This window comes from Triturus cristatus, chromosome 10 (assembly GCF_964204655.1).
Source record: "Triturus cristatus chromosome 10, aTriCri1.1, whole genome shotgun sequence".
Lineage (NCBI taxonomy): Eukaryota > Metazoa > Chordata > Amphibia > Caudata > Salamandridae > Triturus > Triturus cristatus.
The window spans coordinates 840,450,989-840,469,215 of NC_140593.1; the positions used below are offsets into that span (position 1 = coordinate 840,450,989).

The window sequence follows — 18,227 nt, forward strand, 5'->3', positions numbered from 1 at the left end:
ACCCAGAGAACAATTGACACCCCTGAGGTGAATTAAGGTCACCTACGAGCAATCGTGATTGTGGAGGTTGGCAGTCCCATGGCATTATCCTGGGAGTCCTGATGAGTAGGCTTCCCTTACATGTAAAAGCATAATTGTCCACAAGACGTTGAGGGGTCTCTTGTTCATGAACAGATGCCGACTCTTCCTCTGTTGAACTCAAATACTGATTCACAGTTTTACTCTGAACATCATCATGCTAAGGAGCTACACTAGAAAACTGCTGATCTAACAAAGAAATATACATCATAAAACAAATGATGTTGCCCCACTCTGACATGGAAAGTTTAGTGCAGAGTCTTACAATCAGTAATGAATGTCTTTTGATCTGTGGAAACCTTGACTGTGAACCAAAATTCACTGCTGCAGCTTGGTTCGCGAGGACCTCAGCCAAGAGAAGAAGGGCAATTAACATGGTGGTGCTCAAAGTCTCACATTTTTCCAAGTAGGCAAAATAGGGCTTTGTAAGGGGCATATAAAAGGCACAGATAGAGCAGACTCTCATTCTTTTTTAGGTCTCGCCTAGGCAGCGTGCATGCGCTGCACTAGGAGGGCCTTTGGCCATTGGTCTGCTCCTTTTCAAGCACACTCGTGCTTGTGGTGGCATTCACCTTGCAGGAGCGAGCAGCGGCTCGTGTGCTAAGTAGCCGCTGCTCCCTCCCGCATGGCGGATGCCACCACAAGCACGAGTGTGCTTGAAAACAGCTGCTGCTTGTTTGAGTTTCAGCATTAGTCATTCACAGTCATTAAACACAGCGCGGGCCGTGTTTTTTTTTCTCATTCCCCCCTCACTCACTCTCTCTTTCGCTCGCACTCTGTCTCTCGCTCTCTCACTCTTTCTTGTCGCAGGTCACACAGACAGCAATTCGTCTTACAATTTCCTTTGTAATGACAATTAACAATAGCCTCAATATAATGCAGACACTACTGGGCCCTAAAATATCACATTATAAGTTTTCCCTCGTGCACGGCTCTCTCTCCAAAGTGTCCCATCACATTCATTGCATTATGTTTGCATGTTACTTACCTACTACCCACTGCGGGGTATAAAGTGCATTGAACACAAGCAGTGTCAGTACTTTATCCGGCGCGGGACGCGCTTTTTTTTCCGTTCCCCCCTCACTAACTCTCTCTTTTGCACGCACTCGCACCACCACCACGTCCACCACCACATCCACGTCCACCACCACTACGTCCACCACCACCATGTCCACCACCACGTCCAACACCACCACCACCACGTCCAACACCACCACCACCACCATGTCCAACACCACATCCACCACCACTTCCACCACCACGTCCACCACCAACACATCCACCACCACCACGTCCACCATGTCCACCACGTGCACCACCACATCCACCACCACATCCACCACCACCACATCCACCACCACATCCACCATCACCACCACCACCACATCCACCACCACGTCCACCATCACCACCACGTCCACCACCACCACATCCACCACCACATCTACCACCATGTCCACCACCACGTCCCCCACCACCACGTCCCCCACCACCACGTCCCCCACCACCACGCCCACCATCAACACGCCCACCATCACCACGCCCACCATCACCATCACCACGCCCACCATCACCATCACCACGCCCACCATCACCATCACCACGCCCACCATCACCATCACCATCACCACGTCCACCACCATCACCACGTCCACCACCATCACCACGTCCACCACCATCACCACGTCCACCACCATCACCACGTCCACCACCATCACCACGTCCACCACCATCACCACGTCCACCACCATCACCACGTCCACCACCATCACCACGTCCACCACCATCACCACGTTCACCACCATCACCACGTTCACCATCACCACGTCCACCATCACCACGTCCACCATCACCACGTCCACCATCACCACGTCCACCATCACCACGTCCACCATCACCACGTCCACCATCACCACGTCCACCATCACCACGTCCACCATCACCACGTCCACCATCACCACGTCCACCATCACCACGTCCACCATCACCACGTCCACCATCACCACGTCCACCATCACCACGTCCACCATCACCACGTCCACCATCACCACATTCACCACGTTCACCACCACCACGTCCATCACCACGTCCATCATCACGTCCACCACCACCATGTCCACCACTTCCAACACCACCACACCTTCACCTTGCAGGAGCGAGCAGCGGCTCGTGTGCTAAGTAGCCGCTGCTCCCTCCCGCATGGCGGATGCCACCACAAGCACGAGTGTGCTTGAAAACAGCTGCTGCTTGTTTGAGTTTCAGCATTAGTCATTCACAGTCATTAAACACAGCGCGGGCCGTGTTTTTTTTTCTCATTCCCCCCTCACTCACTCTCTCTTTCGCTCGCACTCTGTCTCTCGCTCTCTCACTCTTTCTTGTCGCAGGTCACACAGACAGCAATTCGTCTTACAATTTCCTTTGTAATGACAATTAACAATAGCCTCAATATAATGCAGACACTACTGGGCCCTAAAATATCACATTATAAGTTTTCCCTCGTGCACGGCTCTCTCTCCAAAGTGTCCCATCACATTCATTGCATTATGTTTGCATGTTACTTACCTACTACCCACTGCGGGGTATAAAGTGCATTGAACACAAGCAGTGTCAGTACTTTATCCGGCGCGGGACGCGCTTTTTTTTCCGTTCCCCCCTCACTAACTCTCTCTTTTGCACGCACTCGCACCACCACCACGTCCACCACCACATCCACGTCCACCACCACTACGTCCACCACCACCATGTCCACCACCACGTCCAACACCACCACCACCACGTCCAACACCACCACCACCACCATGTCCAACACCACATCCACCACCACTTCCACCACCACGTCCACCACCAACACATCCACCAGGTACACCACATCCACCACCACCAATACGTCCACCACCACCACGTCCACCACCACCACGTCCACCATGTCCACCACGTGCACCACCACATCCACCACCACATCCACCACCACCACATCCACCACCACATCCACCATCACCACCACCACCACATCCACCACCACGTCCATCACCACCACGTCCACCATCACCACCACGTCCACCACCACCACATCCACCACCACATCTACCACCATGTCCACCACCACGTCCCCCACCACCACGTCCCCCACCACCACGCCCACCATCAACACGCCCACCATCACCACGCCCACCATCACCACGCTCACCATCACCATCACCACGCTCACCATCACCATCACCACGCCCACCATCACCATCACCATCACCACGTCCACCACCATCACCACGTCCACCACCATCACCACGTCCACCACCATCACCACGTCCACCACCATCACCACGTCCACCACCATCACCACGTCCACCACCATCACCACGTCCACCACCATCACCACGTCCACCACCATCACCACGTCCACCACCATCACCACGTCCACCACCATCACCACGTCCACCACCATCACCACGTTCACCATCACCACGTTCACCATCACCACGTTCACCATCACCACGTTCACCATCACCACGTCCACCATCACCACGTCCACCATCACCACGTCCACCATCACCACGTCCACCATCACCACATTCACCACGTTCACCACCACCACGTCCATCACCACGTCCATCATCACGTCCACCACCACCATGTCCACCACTTCCAACACCACCACACCTTCACCTTGCAGGAGCGAGCAGCGGCTCGTGTGCTAAGTAGCCGCTGCTCCCTCCCGCATGGCGGATGCCACCACAAGCACGAGTGTGCTTGAAAACAGCTGCTGCTTGTTTGAGTTTCAGCATTAGTCATTCACAGTCATTAAACACAGCGCGGGCTGTGTTTTTTTTCTCATTGCCCCCCTCACTCACCCTCTCTTTCGCTCGCACTCTGTCTCTCACTCTCTCTGTCTTTCTTGTCGCAGGTCACACAGAGACAGCAATTCGTCTTGTAATGACAATTAACAATAGCCTCAATATAATGCAGACACTACTGGGCCCTAAAATATCACATTATAAGTGTTCCCTCGTGCACGGCTCTCTCTCCAAAGTGTCCCATCACATTCATTGCATTATGTTTGCATGCTACTTACCTACTACCCGCTGCGGGGTATAAAGTGCATTGAACACAAGCAGTGTCAGTACTTTGTCTGGCGCGGGCCGCGCTTTTTTTTTTCCGTTCCCCCCCACTCACTCTCTCTTTTGCACGCACTCGCACCACCACCATGTCCACCACCACCACATCCACGTCCACCACCACTACGTCCACCACCACCATGTCCACCACCACGTCCAACACCACCACCACGTCCAACACCACGTCCACCACCACATCCACCACCACGTCCACCACCAACATATCCACCAGGTCCACCACATCCACCACCACCAATATGTCCACCACCACCACGTCCACCACCACCAATACGTCCACCACCACCACCACCACATCCACCACCACCACCACGTCCACCAACACCACCACCATGTCCACCAACACCACCACCACGTCCACCACCACCACCAAGTCCACCATGTCCACCCCACCATGTCCACCACGTGCACCACCACATCCACCACCACGTCCACCACCAAGTCCACCATGTCCACCCCACCATGTCCACCACGTGCACCACCACATCCACCACCACATCCACCACATCCACCTCCACCACCACCACCACGTCCACCACCACCACATCCACCACCACCACGTCCACCACCACCACGTCCACCACCACCACATCCACGTCCACCACCACCACCACCACCACATCCACCACCACCACCACATCCACCACCACATCCACCACCACATCCACCACCACATCCACCACCACATCCACCACCACCACCACGTCCACCATCACCACCACATCCACCATCACCACCACATCCACCATCACCACCACATCCACCACCACCACCACGTCCACCACCTCCACGTCCACCACCTCCACGTCCACCACCTCCACGTCCACCACCTCCACGTCCACCACCTCCACGTCCACCACCTCCACGTCCACCACCTCCACGTCCACCACCTCCACGTCCACCACCTCCACCACCTCCACCACCTCCACGTCCACCACCTCCACGTCCACCACCTCCACGTCCACCACCTCCACGTCCACCATCACCACGTCCACCATCACCACGTTCACCATCACCACGTTCACCATCACCACGTTCACCATCACCACGTTCACCATCACCACGTTCACCATCACCATGTTCACCACGTTCGCCATCACCACGTTCGCCATCACCATGTTCACCACGTTCGCCATCACCACGTTCGCCATCACCACGTTCGCCACCACCACGTCCACTAACACCACCACCACGTCCAACACCACCACCACCACCACGTCCAACACCACCACCACCACCACGTCCAACACCACGTCCACCACCACATCCACCACCACGTCCACCACCAACACATCCACCAGGTCCACCACATCCACGTCTACCACCACGTCCACCACCACCACCACCACGTCCACCACCACCACCACGTCCACCACCACCACCACGTCCACCCCACCATGTCCCCCACGTGCACCACCACATCCACCACCACATCCACCACCACCACATCCACCACCACATCCACCACCACCACATCCACCACCACGTCCACCATCACCACCACGTCCACCACCACCACGTCCACCACCACCACGTCCACCATCACCACGTCCACCATCACCACGTCCACCATCACCACGTCCACCACCACCACCACGTCCACCACCACATCCTCCACCACCACCACGTCCACCACCACCACGTCCACCATCACCACGTCCACCATCACCACGTCCACCATCACCACGTCCACCATCACCACGTCCACCACCACCACCACATCCACCACCACGTCCACCACCATGTCCACCACCACCACATCCACCACCACGTCTACCACCATGTCCACCATCACCACGTCCACCATCACCACGTCCACCATCACCACGTCCACCATCACCACCATGTCCACCACGTCCACCACCACCTCGTCCACCACCAGCACCACCACATCCACCACCACATCCACCACCACATCCTCCACCACCACCACATCCTCCACCACCACCACATCCTCCACCACCACCACATCCTCCACCACCACCACATCCTCCACCACCACCACGTCCACCATCACCTCGTCCACCATCACCTCGTCCACCATCACCTCGTCCACCATCACCTCGTCCACCATCACCTCGTCCACCATCACCTCGTCCACCATCACCTCGTCCACCATCACCTCGTCCACCATCACCACCACATCCACCACCACGTCCACCACCACCATGTCCACCACCACCATGTCCACCACCACCACCATGTCCACCACCACCACCATGTCCACCATCACCACCATGTCCACCATCACCACCATGTCCACCATCACCACGTCCACCATCACCACGTCCACCATCACCACGTCCACCATCACCACCATGTCCACCACGTCCACCACCACCACCACATCCACCACCACCACATCCACCACCACCACATCCACCACCACCACATCCACCACCACCACATCCACCACCACCACATCCACATCCACCACCACGTCCACATCCACCACCACGTCCACCATCACCACCACATCCTCCACCACCACCACATACACCACCACCACGTCCACCATCACCACGTCCACCATCACCACGTCCACCATCACCACGTCCACCATCACCTCGTCCACCACATCCTCCACCACCACCACATCCTCCACCACCACCACATCCACGTCCACCACCACCACGTCCACGTCCACCATCACCACGTCCACCATCACCACGTCCACCACCACCACCACATCCACCACCACATCCACCACCACGTCCACCATCACCACGTCCACCATCACCACGTCCACCATCACCACGTCCACCACCACCACCACGTCCACCACCACCACCACGTCCACCACCACCACCACGTCCACCACCATGTCCACCATCACCACCATGTCCACCATCACCACCATGTCCACCATCACCACCATGTCCACCATCACCACCATGTCCACCATCACCACCATGTCCACCATCACCACGTCCACCATCACCACCACGTCCACCACCACCATGTCCACCACCACCATGTCCACCACCACCATGTCCACCACCATGTCCACCACCACGTCCACCACCACGTCCACCACCACGTCCACCACCACCACCACGTCCACCACCACGTCCACCACCATCACCACGTCCACCATCACCACGTCCACCATCACCACGTCCACCATCACCACGTCCACCATCACCACGTCCACCACCACCACGTCCACCACCACCACGTCCTCCACCATGTCCTCCACCACCATGTCCTCCACCACCACGTCCACCACCACCACGTCCACCACCACCACGTCCACCACCACCACGTCCACCACCACCACGTCCACCACCACCACGTCCACCACCACCACGTCCACCAACACCACGTCCACCAACACCACGTCCACCACCACCACGTCCACCACATCCACCACCACCACCACGTCCACCACCACCACCACGTCCACCACCACCACCACGTCCACCACCACGTCCACCATCACCACGTCCACCATCACCACGTCCACCATCACCACGTCCACCATCACCACGTCCACCATCACCACGTCCACCATCACCACGTCCACCATCACCACGTCCACCATCACCACGTCCACCATCACCACGTCCACCATCACCACGTCCACCATCACCACGTCCACCATCACCACATCCAACACCACCACATCCAACACCATGTCAACCACCACATTCAACACCACCACGTCCAACTCCATGTCCACCACCACATCCACCACCACCATGTCCACCACCACCACCACAACCACGTCCACCACCATGTCCACCACGTCCACCACCACCAAGTCCACCACGTCCACCACCACCACCACCACCACGTCCACCACCATGTCCATCACCACGTCCACCACCACATCCACCACCACCACGTCCACCACCACCACCACGTCCACCACCACCACCACGTCCACCACCACCACGTCCACCAAGTCCACCGCCACCATGTCCACCACCACCACGTCGTCCACCACCATGTCCACAACCACCACGTCATCCACCACCACCACAACCACCACCACCACCACCACCACCTGTGACAGGTAAAGTGTCACTGGAGGGCAGGGGTAATAGGAGTGTCAACCCCGGCTGTACATGGGACATTTTAGATGCATTGGGTGCGAGAAGACGGGAATAGGAGCTAGAAGTATTACACCAGACCCATGATACATTTTGAAGAGGCGCAATGTCACAGGGGCTCCTGTAAAAGCACTTGCAGCATCTCTACCTCATAGTGGCATACCTGCACGAGCCACTCACTCAAAACAAGCATTGGCATTGCCTTTAGGTCTCGCCTTTGAGAACTTATAAGTGTTTAGCCATGCAACACTTGATGTTGTTGCACCAAGGATATTGTGCTGGATAACTAAACACTTATAAGGTCCCAAAGGCGAGACCTATTGGCTATGCCAATGCTTGTTATGCTATTTAATTGGACTCCCGACTAATTTATTTTTCAATTTGCTGCTAAACATTTCACAGTCGCAGTCCCACCTTTAAGGAAAATGCAGATTTGCTATTCAAGTTCAGTGCATCTGGAACAACCCCCCTCCCAGTACCTGCTCTTGGAACAATCTGTCCAGTTTCAAGCGCTTGCTCAATGTAATAATTCCAATCGCAGCGATAAGTCAATGTTTAGGCATCATCTCATGGATGAATGCACTATTTATGTTCACTAAACTAGTTGGCCAAGTTGTACCCAAGTGGTTCATTTTTGCCCATACATTTGACTCTATCATTGAGTATGCTTCTGGGATGGATTTGGCAGATTATGTAGTGAATCCCCCACCTTTCACATGACCGTCCCTCACTTTTTAGATAGCCATACACAAGCACACAAATACCTGCACACACGCATTTCTGCTCTACTTGCCATTTGAACAATACCTAAAATAGACTCTGTTACACTGCAGAGTCGTCTTGATCATTTCCTACTTAGATTGCTTCTTCGGTCTTCCAACTGCCTCATTGTTTTGCAAATATTCTCCAACAGTGTCTCTACAGACTGCCATCCAACTTTTTTTCTAGCTTCTTCACCTAATATTTCTTTTTAATTGCCTAAGAAGGTTTGCTTGCCCCTGAATTGGTCTTCTTCCTTCACATAATTATTTTATATAAAGCGCATTATGAAATTCTACATCTTCTTACAGCCTGGAGTCCCCCCACACCTTGGACCACTCCTTTGTAGCTTTGTTCTTTGTCAGTTATCGGGGGTGACACTTTCAAATTATCGTTGTAAGCAACTGTGCCTCTCCTGTAAGGGTATCTTATTAATGTAATTTTCTACGTGGACTCCAAAAGATAAAACAAATAAAAATGTGTTCATAAAAAAAAAAATACAAAAGAAAAATCTACAACTTCTTAAAGATGGGTCTCCTGAAATCAAAGACACAAATCTAAGCCTGGGGGTGAACTTTGCTTCGTTCTCAGAGTTTGCAAAGTTTTTTGCACTCTGCAGAGCTCGCGGAGTTCCAAAAAACTCAAGCAGAGTCCTTTCCTCGCTCATGCTTGCCATCAGTAAGTTGGCTAGCGAGGAAAATCTAACGCTAGACCACTTGCCGGCGAGATTTCTCAACGCGGGCAGTCGCGGATGGTTGCTACCATTAGCATTGAGAAAGCTTCTGTTCGCTTTTAGAAAGTGACAGGAAGAAGCAGCGCCCTACTGCATTGTGTGAGATGCAGTTTGCACTCATTTTATAGTGCAGGACAAACACCCGGCACTAAAAATCAGAGCGAACGCCGCGAGGTAACCCACTCTGCCGCTCGGGGAACCCGCAAAGCTTGGCAGGGTTTTGTAGTGGAACTCCGATAACTCTGCCCAGGTTTACACAAGTCTATGCAGCTGCCTGTTCTACCACTTTTCGGCAATAACCCACACTGTGGATAGTGGTTAGACACGTCCTGGTGTGCTCTCATATTAATGTCCATAACAATGTCCTAAAAGGTGAACAGCCACTCTAACATAAACGCTGTAATCAGCCCCAGAAAAGCGCCACAGTTAGAGATTATTAAAATGGGAAGTTTAATCTGAGTGTAGTTGTGGCCGAGATGCTTCAGTCAACATCTTTGGTTCTAAAATCTCCTACTCCTTCACTAACGGTGGCTAGCAGCTTTCGCAGCGATGGTGGTCTGTACAGTGTTGCAGTTTCCCATTTTATTCACAGATCAAAAGGGATGAGTATACTGAAGACCTTTTGAAAACGGAAAGGTACTATAACAGGCATGGAATAATCTTTGACATAGATAGAGTGACTGCAGATTTGAGGCAGAACACATTTGCAAAGACAACACAAATATGCAGTTAGCTTCACCTCCTGCATATTTATAAGAGAAGCTCATTTTATTTTCAAGTACTTTAGCAGCTGAAGAAACAGAAGCATCATATTCTTACCCACAGGAGCCCCAAAAGCAGCTGAGACACCGGCAGCGGCCCCAGCCGACACAAAATCCCTTTTTTCTGTGTCTCTGCGAAAGTACTCAAAGATCTGAAAGAAGAGAGAGCTGGATAAAGAGAATATCAGCTTTGTTCTCTTTTGCTTCCTGTAACACTAATCACCAAATGGAAAGAAATTAGTTGGCCAGTGCAAGAAAATGAATCACCCACAAATCACCTTTCTCAGTTTCCAGGCCCAGCCTTGTAGTAACTCCTATAATTTGGGGTTTTCATGTTAATTACCTGGTACCATTTTCACACTGTGGTTTCCTTATTCATATTTATTTTGATGTTAGACAAATAGCTATTTTTTATAAACATACGTTTAAAGCACATGTATTGTCCTACTTGAAACCAAACTCTGCTTTAAGTCTCCTCAAGTTTGGCTTCTTTGCACATTCTCAAAAAACATTTGTATCCTAACCTCCCAATAAACACTAGCAACTCTACTTCCAACAATTGAAAGCTCCCTTGCGCCCAACAAATGCCAGTGACTATTCTCTCATCCAATGTCCGCCCCCTTCTCCTAGCTATGTGTTTCTCACCTTCCAGCCAACATCTGTTTCTTTCCCAGACCATTACCTGCAATTTCCTTTTGAATCATCTCACACCAATTTCTTTGACCAATCAATCAACACCTCCTTGCCTCCTCCCTACAACACAGCTCCTGCTTCAGTCATCCCAACTAATATCAGATTCTCCCATCCCATTGACTGCTTTACCCAACACCTGCTTCTCCCCTTCCAAAGAACTAAGGCTTGCTTATTCCCCATGTCCCACCAACCTAACCAATACATGCAATTTCTCCCATGCATGCTTCTCCACTCCCAATCAACACCTGCTTCTTTCCTCCCAAACAAGAGCTTCCCTCCTTCCAGTCATGCATGCTTCTCTTGAAAGAACCAACTTCCCAACATTTGCTTCCTTCCCTCCCAACCAATCACCAAATTCATGTTTATCCGTGTCCAATCAACCACCCAGAATCTGTTTCTCCCTAACCAATCATCACCAGCATCCACAAAACCAATTCATGGCTGCTTCTCTTCTTCCAACCAATACCTGCTTCTCTCTTCCAACCCAATGAATGCTTCTCTACTCCATGCCAACATCTGCTTCCCTCCTCCCAAGTGGTGCCTGCTTCTGTCGTTCAAAGCAGTATCTGCTTCTCTCCTCCAAAGCGGTGCCTGCTTCTCTCCTCCAAAGCGGTGCCTGCTTCTCTCCTCCCAAAGCGGTGCCTGCTTCTCTCCCGTCAAAGGGGTGCCTGCTTCTCCCCTCCAAAGGGGTGCCTGCTTCTCCCCTCCAAAGGGGTGCCTGCTTCTCCCCTCCAAGGGGGTGCCTGCTTCTCCCCTCCAAGGGGGTGCCTGCTTCTCCCCCTCCAAGGGGGTGCCTGCTTCTCCCCTCCAAAGGGGTGCCTGCTTCTCCCCTCCAAAGGGGTGCCTGCTTCTCCCCTCCAAAGCGGTGCCTGCTTCTCCCCTGCCAAAGCGGTGCCTGCTTCTCCCCTGCCAAAGCGGTGCCTGCTTCTCCCCTGCCAAAGCGGTGCCTGCTTCTCCCCTGCCAAAGCGGTGCCTGCTTCTCCCCTGCCAAAGCGGTGCCTGCTTCTCCCTGCCAAAGCGGTGCCTGCTTCTCCCCTGCCAAAGCGGTGCCTGCTTCTCCCCTGCCGAAGCGGTGCCTGCTTCTCCCCTCCAAAGTGGTGCCTGCTTCTCTCCTCCAAAGCGGTGCCTCCCATTAAATGCCTCCTTCTCTCCAATGAACGCTCATTTTCACCTCCCAATCAAAGCTGTTTGACCTATAAACCAAAACCTGCTTTTCCCCTCTAAACAATCAACACCTGCATTACTCCAGCCAATTAACAGCTGCTTGTCTCCTCCAACCAATGCTTCATTCTCTCCACGCAAACAATTCCTGCTCCTCCCAACCTAAGCCTCCTTGTCTACGGTCAACCAATACCTGCCTAACGAAGGGCAGCTCCTTTCCATTCAATCAAGATCTACCTACTCAGATCTTCTCAATAAACAGCTGATACTCTTTTCTTCCCTTACCTCTTGATTTGTGACCATACAAAGTGCTTCCTGTCTAAACTAATATGAATGAATGATGCATTTGTAGAGCACACGGCTACTCAGCAAGAGTGTCCCAGCGCAAATAGTCTCAGTCTAACTAACCAAAAATACCCCTAACCACGGAATAATCAGGTTTTGGGTAGTTTCTTAAAGACAGCCACGTCAGTAACAGTTCTGAGGGTTACCAGGAGATGGTTCCAGGCTTGGGCTCCCAGGAACCTGAAGGAACTTCCTCCCGAACGGGCTTGGCGTATTCTAGGAACGCAGGCCATGCCCATGGAGGATGACCTCAGAGTTCTGGCCGGCATGTAATGGCTACCTCGCTTTCTGAGATATAAAGCGCCCCTGCCATGAAGAGCTTTGAAAAACAGCACCAGAGCCTTAAATCTGAGCCTCTTTCTCATAGGAAGCAAGTGTAATGCCTTCAGGTGCGGGGACATCTGAGTCCTGGGCTTAAGCATAAGTACCAGTCTAGCAGCAGCATTTTTAACCAACTGCAAGAGGTGGAGAAGACACACTGAGAGGCCAAGGTACAGAACATTGGCATAGTCCAGTCTGGATGTGACCAAAGGTAAGGAATCTGTGGCTAGATAGAGTCTCTACCAGATAGAGGTAACCGAAGGTAAGCAACTTGTTCCTCCGATAGGGCCGTCTGGCTGAAGAATCCTTACCTTAGACTAGATACCCAACCAATACCTCCACTGAGGAGGGTCTGCGGACCAATTTCACAAGTGGAAGTCCTGCAGGACCAAATGGGCAACTTGCCCATCTCTATGAACCGTACTGTCCAGGCAGAAGTGCTTGGTAAACGTTTGCAGGAAAGCCAACGTTGCTTCCTGGCAGATGTCCAGGACTGGAATTCTGCAAGCTAATGAAGTGGTTGCAGCTTTAGCTCTGGTGGTGTGAGCATGCAAACCTTCAGGGGTTTTCTTCTTAGTCGATGCGTAGTAGATTATGATACAGAAAATAATCCATCAGGAGATGGTCCACTTCTGTACAGACCATCCTTTCTTCACTCAGACATACCCCACAAGGAGATAATCATCCACCCAGAACGCTCATCTGCAGTCAAGGTATATTGACAGCGCTCTTTTTGGGGGTCCAGATGGTGAAGTCTCTCCTCTTCCTTGGAGGGATGCGGTGGAGTGTTAAAAGTAGACAGAATTATGGTTTTGCTCATGTGAAATGGAGTGACCACTTTCAGAAGAAAGGGCGCTCATCTACAAATCAGCAGTTTGTCTGGGTAGATGTTAAGATAAAGAGGTTTAGATGACCAGGCCTGAAGCTCACTGACCCTCCTTCCAAGTAGATGTTTTAGCCATGAGAAAGGCTATTTTGATAGTAAAGAGCCTGAGTGGACAACTGTGCAGAGGCTCAAAGGGAGCGCACATAAGGAAAGTGAGGAGATTGAGGTTGCACTGAGGCATAATGAAAGGAATGGGAGGAAACATGTTGTAAACTTTTGAAAACCTATGTACAATAGGGGATTGGAAAAGGTAAGGCAACTAAAGAAAAGCAGGGATTGCAGAAAGACACTCCCGGTTGCAGCATCGGAGTCAAGACATTTGTCTCAACTGCCACTTAGGTTAGGCTAAGGTCAAGGACCTCGGCTACATTCCGCAGCACTATGGCGAATGACGCTCTCTCCTCCGTAGCCAAATTAGGGGGGAAAAGCATGGCAGTTAATGGAGAAGTGTCCAGTCCACTGGCTTCACCCAGATCCTCACACCAGTTCATGTTTGCCTCTCATCAGGCTGGTATTCCTTAGGATCCAGCGACCCTTCCTAATCCCCCCCCCCCCCCCCCCCCCGAGTCATAGCCGAAGAACAGGGCTCAGGCTACGGCCTGGACGGCAAGGCTTCAGTCGCCACTGGAGCAGACGTCTAATGATGGCCCTCTGGCTCGTGTCGGATTTCAGGATGAGGATGGGTATGGCGCCACTGGGAGCATCTGCTTTAGGGCTGGCACCAGGAAATATCGGGATGGTATGACTGACACCAGTTCGGATCCATCTGTGGATCCAGGAGGCCCAACTGGCACAGAGGCTGGAGCCGACGGATTGAATCCATAAGGGGCTCCTCCTGAACCCATAGGACATGAAAGCGCACCAGTGTGAATGGGCCACCCAAAATATGAGGTGCATGGACTCATAAAATTTCTGAGTTGGGCGGGGTCGCTGCGACCCCCGTAAACTCTGGGAGGCGTGAAGCCAGCCCATGCACTTGCTCGATCAGGGAGCCTGGCCTCGTTGGCTGACAGATGAAGTGAAGTCGAAGCACGCTTCAATTTCTCCTTTAGTTGGAACTTAGACTTATGCGAATGGCTCTACGACTAAGAGTGCGACAATGACCGCGATCTTCACGACAGCTCCCAGGACCTTTCTATCGACTGGGACCTCAATCGATGCATATCAAGCCCCAGAAGCTTTTGGGATTGCTCCCTCAAGTCCTTTGGGTGCATGACATGGCAGTTGGTGGAAGGCCTTCGGGTCGTGGTCCTGCTCAAGGCACCAGAGCTAAACAAGATGAGGGTCCGTCACTGAGATCTGTCGGTGACAGGTGCTGCAGGGCTTGAAGTCGGCCTTATTAAATGACATTTCTGCTACACCAGGAGGTAAGACCTCAAAAAAAGTTGAAGAAAACTGGTCAAAAAATGACTAAGGGGTAGCTCTTCCCAGATCTGCGCTGGCTGGCACGAAAAGGACAGACGTCAGCACGCCTGGGTGCTGTCTATATAGGCACCGCAAAGCCATTTCTGTTGTGGACGACACCATGTGGAGCTGGACAATGCCACCAACTGATGCACACGGGTACTGCTCACAAAAAATATCCGGATTCAGTCTGATGCCTGAGGATAATTCTTAGATAAGGAATCTGCATCTAGACGTCTCTATCAGATGAACAAGTCACTTACCTTCGGCAACGCCTTATCAGTTAGAGACTATTTCTAGCCCCAGATTCCTTACCAACCCACCCATCCTCCCAGCTCTGCAAACAGATTTCTAGGGACAGGGTTTTACCCTTTCAGGGGCCTAGTTTTCCACACCAGTGGTCAGTGTACTTCGGGGCTCCGCGCTACTGAGGTGGAAAGCCGTGAAAAGTAACTGATTTTCGTATGCCTGGGTGGCTCCTATATAGGCATCACAAACGTCATTTCTGGCGCGGCTGACGCCAAGCGGAGCCGAACACCACCACTTACTGGCGTGCAGGGGTACTGCTCCACAAAATATTTCCAGATCCAGTCTGACTCCTGTGAATAATTCTCTATCAAATGGGCCAGTAGTCAACCTTATCAGCTTGGGGTACGTTGATAAATTACCTGTTTCACAAAACTATCAACTGAGTGACACTGAACATCAGTTGAGTCATGGTCTGAACATTGGAATGGTATTCTTCCCTGTTGAGAGGAGGCGAAACAGGGGAGCATACACATTTCCAACCAATGTGGGACACCGCACAGGTACTTGTTAAACTCTTAATGCTAGGCACATAACAAATGGTGCCATGAGAAGTAGGGCAGCATGTAGTTACTGTGCCAAGGAGCATCAACCTGTCATGTAGTTCCTATAAATCTATACAGGATATGCACGTTTAGACAACATAAACTGTGGGTTTGGTGGACAGGCTGATTCCAGACACCCCCACCGGATATGTTTGCCTGTGTACCAGCTAGCTCACAGTGCCACTATAAACCCCTCTTACCAAGGAGAAAAAAGTTTCTGGCAACTATCGAACATGACAACCCTGTCTTCTCAGGGATCGTGGAAAAAGTACAGTACTTTTCGCTCAGTCACTCGTGCTCACTTTGTCTAAGAGAGATACACAGAATAAAGGATGGGGACGATTTCAATAAGCATTTTTTTTTTAAATCAGCGTCATTCTAGTGTAAAATGTGTGTGCTGCGACAACCATGAGACAGAAACAGATGTATACTGTTATAAGCACCAACAGAGTAAATAGATGGGAGAATTCTACCATAGTGCTCAAACAATGGATATATGCAGGCATATAGATAAATGACAGTAAAAATGCATACTCCTACGATGCTAACCCTAACTAGATGTACCTAAATGTACCTAGCATGTATGCAGTTGTATGGCCAAGAAAACCCTTAGGAAAGAGCCATTCCCATTACCTGATGTGAGAGAACGAAGAACCCCGTCTTGGTCTTGAGATGGACACTCCGTGAGGGATGTCAGACCACTGCCTGCTCGAGTGTCTGCATGCAGGAACCTCAGCGTCTCATGTCAGAGTGTCAGCCTGAAAGTCTTTCTACTCTGCCTGCCCCAGCAAAGATATGGTGTTTATATATCCAATAGGTAACCTCAGGGGTTGTACCTTGCTGTGTCATGTCAGCCGAGGATGACAATACTGATGAACCTTATACACAGTTATTATTTCGAAGATGGTAATCCTGCTGTTACTCTGAGAATCCTCATGCATATAAATGAGGCTAGTTTTCAGAGAAAACCACACATTTATTCAGCACCTAACTAGGTAAAAGGTCAGCATCAAAACCGTTAACTAGTACAATGGCTGGCTAAATGTAGGTGAAAGGTTAGGTGACTACCCAGGCCTATATTGGGGTACATTACGAATCATAAACCTTAACCCTAGGATCCCCATCAAGCATCACTTTCCTTCAACCAGCCACTGCTTTCTCTTCCCGTCACTCCACATACTTGCCTGATCCATTTCACCTTTCACATATCTCTTGAAGTTGGTTTCCTTCCCATTCAGACCTCTCTCTATTGGTTTTTGCTCTGTGATCACATTAGCCATGATACCATTACTGATTTTATATATTCTCATACTCATAACCTTACACAACATTATGGGACATTTCGTTTTGTGTTATTTACAGGGGAAAAAAGATGCCTAAGCAGAGAGATTCAATCACAGAAGTGAAAAGACACTAAAGCCTATGACTGGGTAAAACAAGCAGATTTGCATAATCTATGATGACAATGCTTATCACCGACTTCAGATGTTCATTAAATCTCACTTTGTTATGAAGATTTTACCTTAAAATCTCGCTTTAGTGACGTGGATCTTCCTTGCGAAATGCCAGCAGCTACCACAGCCCCAGAATGGATCATCGGGCCTTCCTGAAGAGGAGAGATGCATGTAAAATGTTATCAGGAAGATGTATGTAATATGTAGTAACAAACAAAGCTCAGGATTACAGCTGCAGAGTGAACGTGGTACTCCAAACATGGGAAAAACACCACAGAAACTATAACAATTTATTGGGTTTTCTCCTTTTTAATGTGCCTTTAGGAAAAGTTCTCAGTTTCATGGCAGAAACTATGGCCACTGGACACCCTTGGAGGATCTGCACCCCAACAAATGCAAAGATAATAATACTGAGCTTCAGGTCAGCTTATTCTTGTAAACACTTGAATAAAACTTATAATAAAGTTCAGTTCTGCTCAAGGAGTAGGTGATTAAAGAGACTTTCAAACAATAGAGTTTTGCTCTTAGAACTACAACTAACACTCCATTCATACATTTTCCTTTCCTGGACATGATGTCCTATCACTCGCCTAGGC

The 18,227-nt window shown here is 51.2% G+C and overlaps 1 protein-coding gene across 1 annotated transcript in view; it reads right to left on the minus strand.

Annotated features, from left to right (window-relative positions):
- CLCN7 (Cl-/H+ antiporter 7) overlaps positions 1–18,227 on the minus strand; it is a 236,207-nt gene that overhangs the window by 93,371 nt on the left and 124,609 nt on the right. Inside the window, exons 9-10 of the mRNA XM_085628470.1 lie at positions 17,700–17,783; positions 10,575–10,668 (exon numbers count right to left, since the gene is read on the minus strand). Of these exons, the coding sequence (XP_085484596.1) occupies positions 10,575–10,668; positions 17,700–17,783 (178 nt within the window). The remainder of the gene's footprint in view (positions 1–10,574; positions 10,669–17,699; positions 17,784–18,227) is intronic.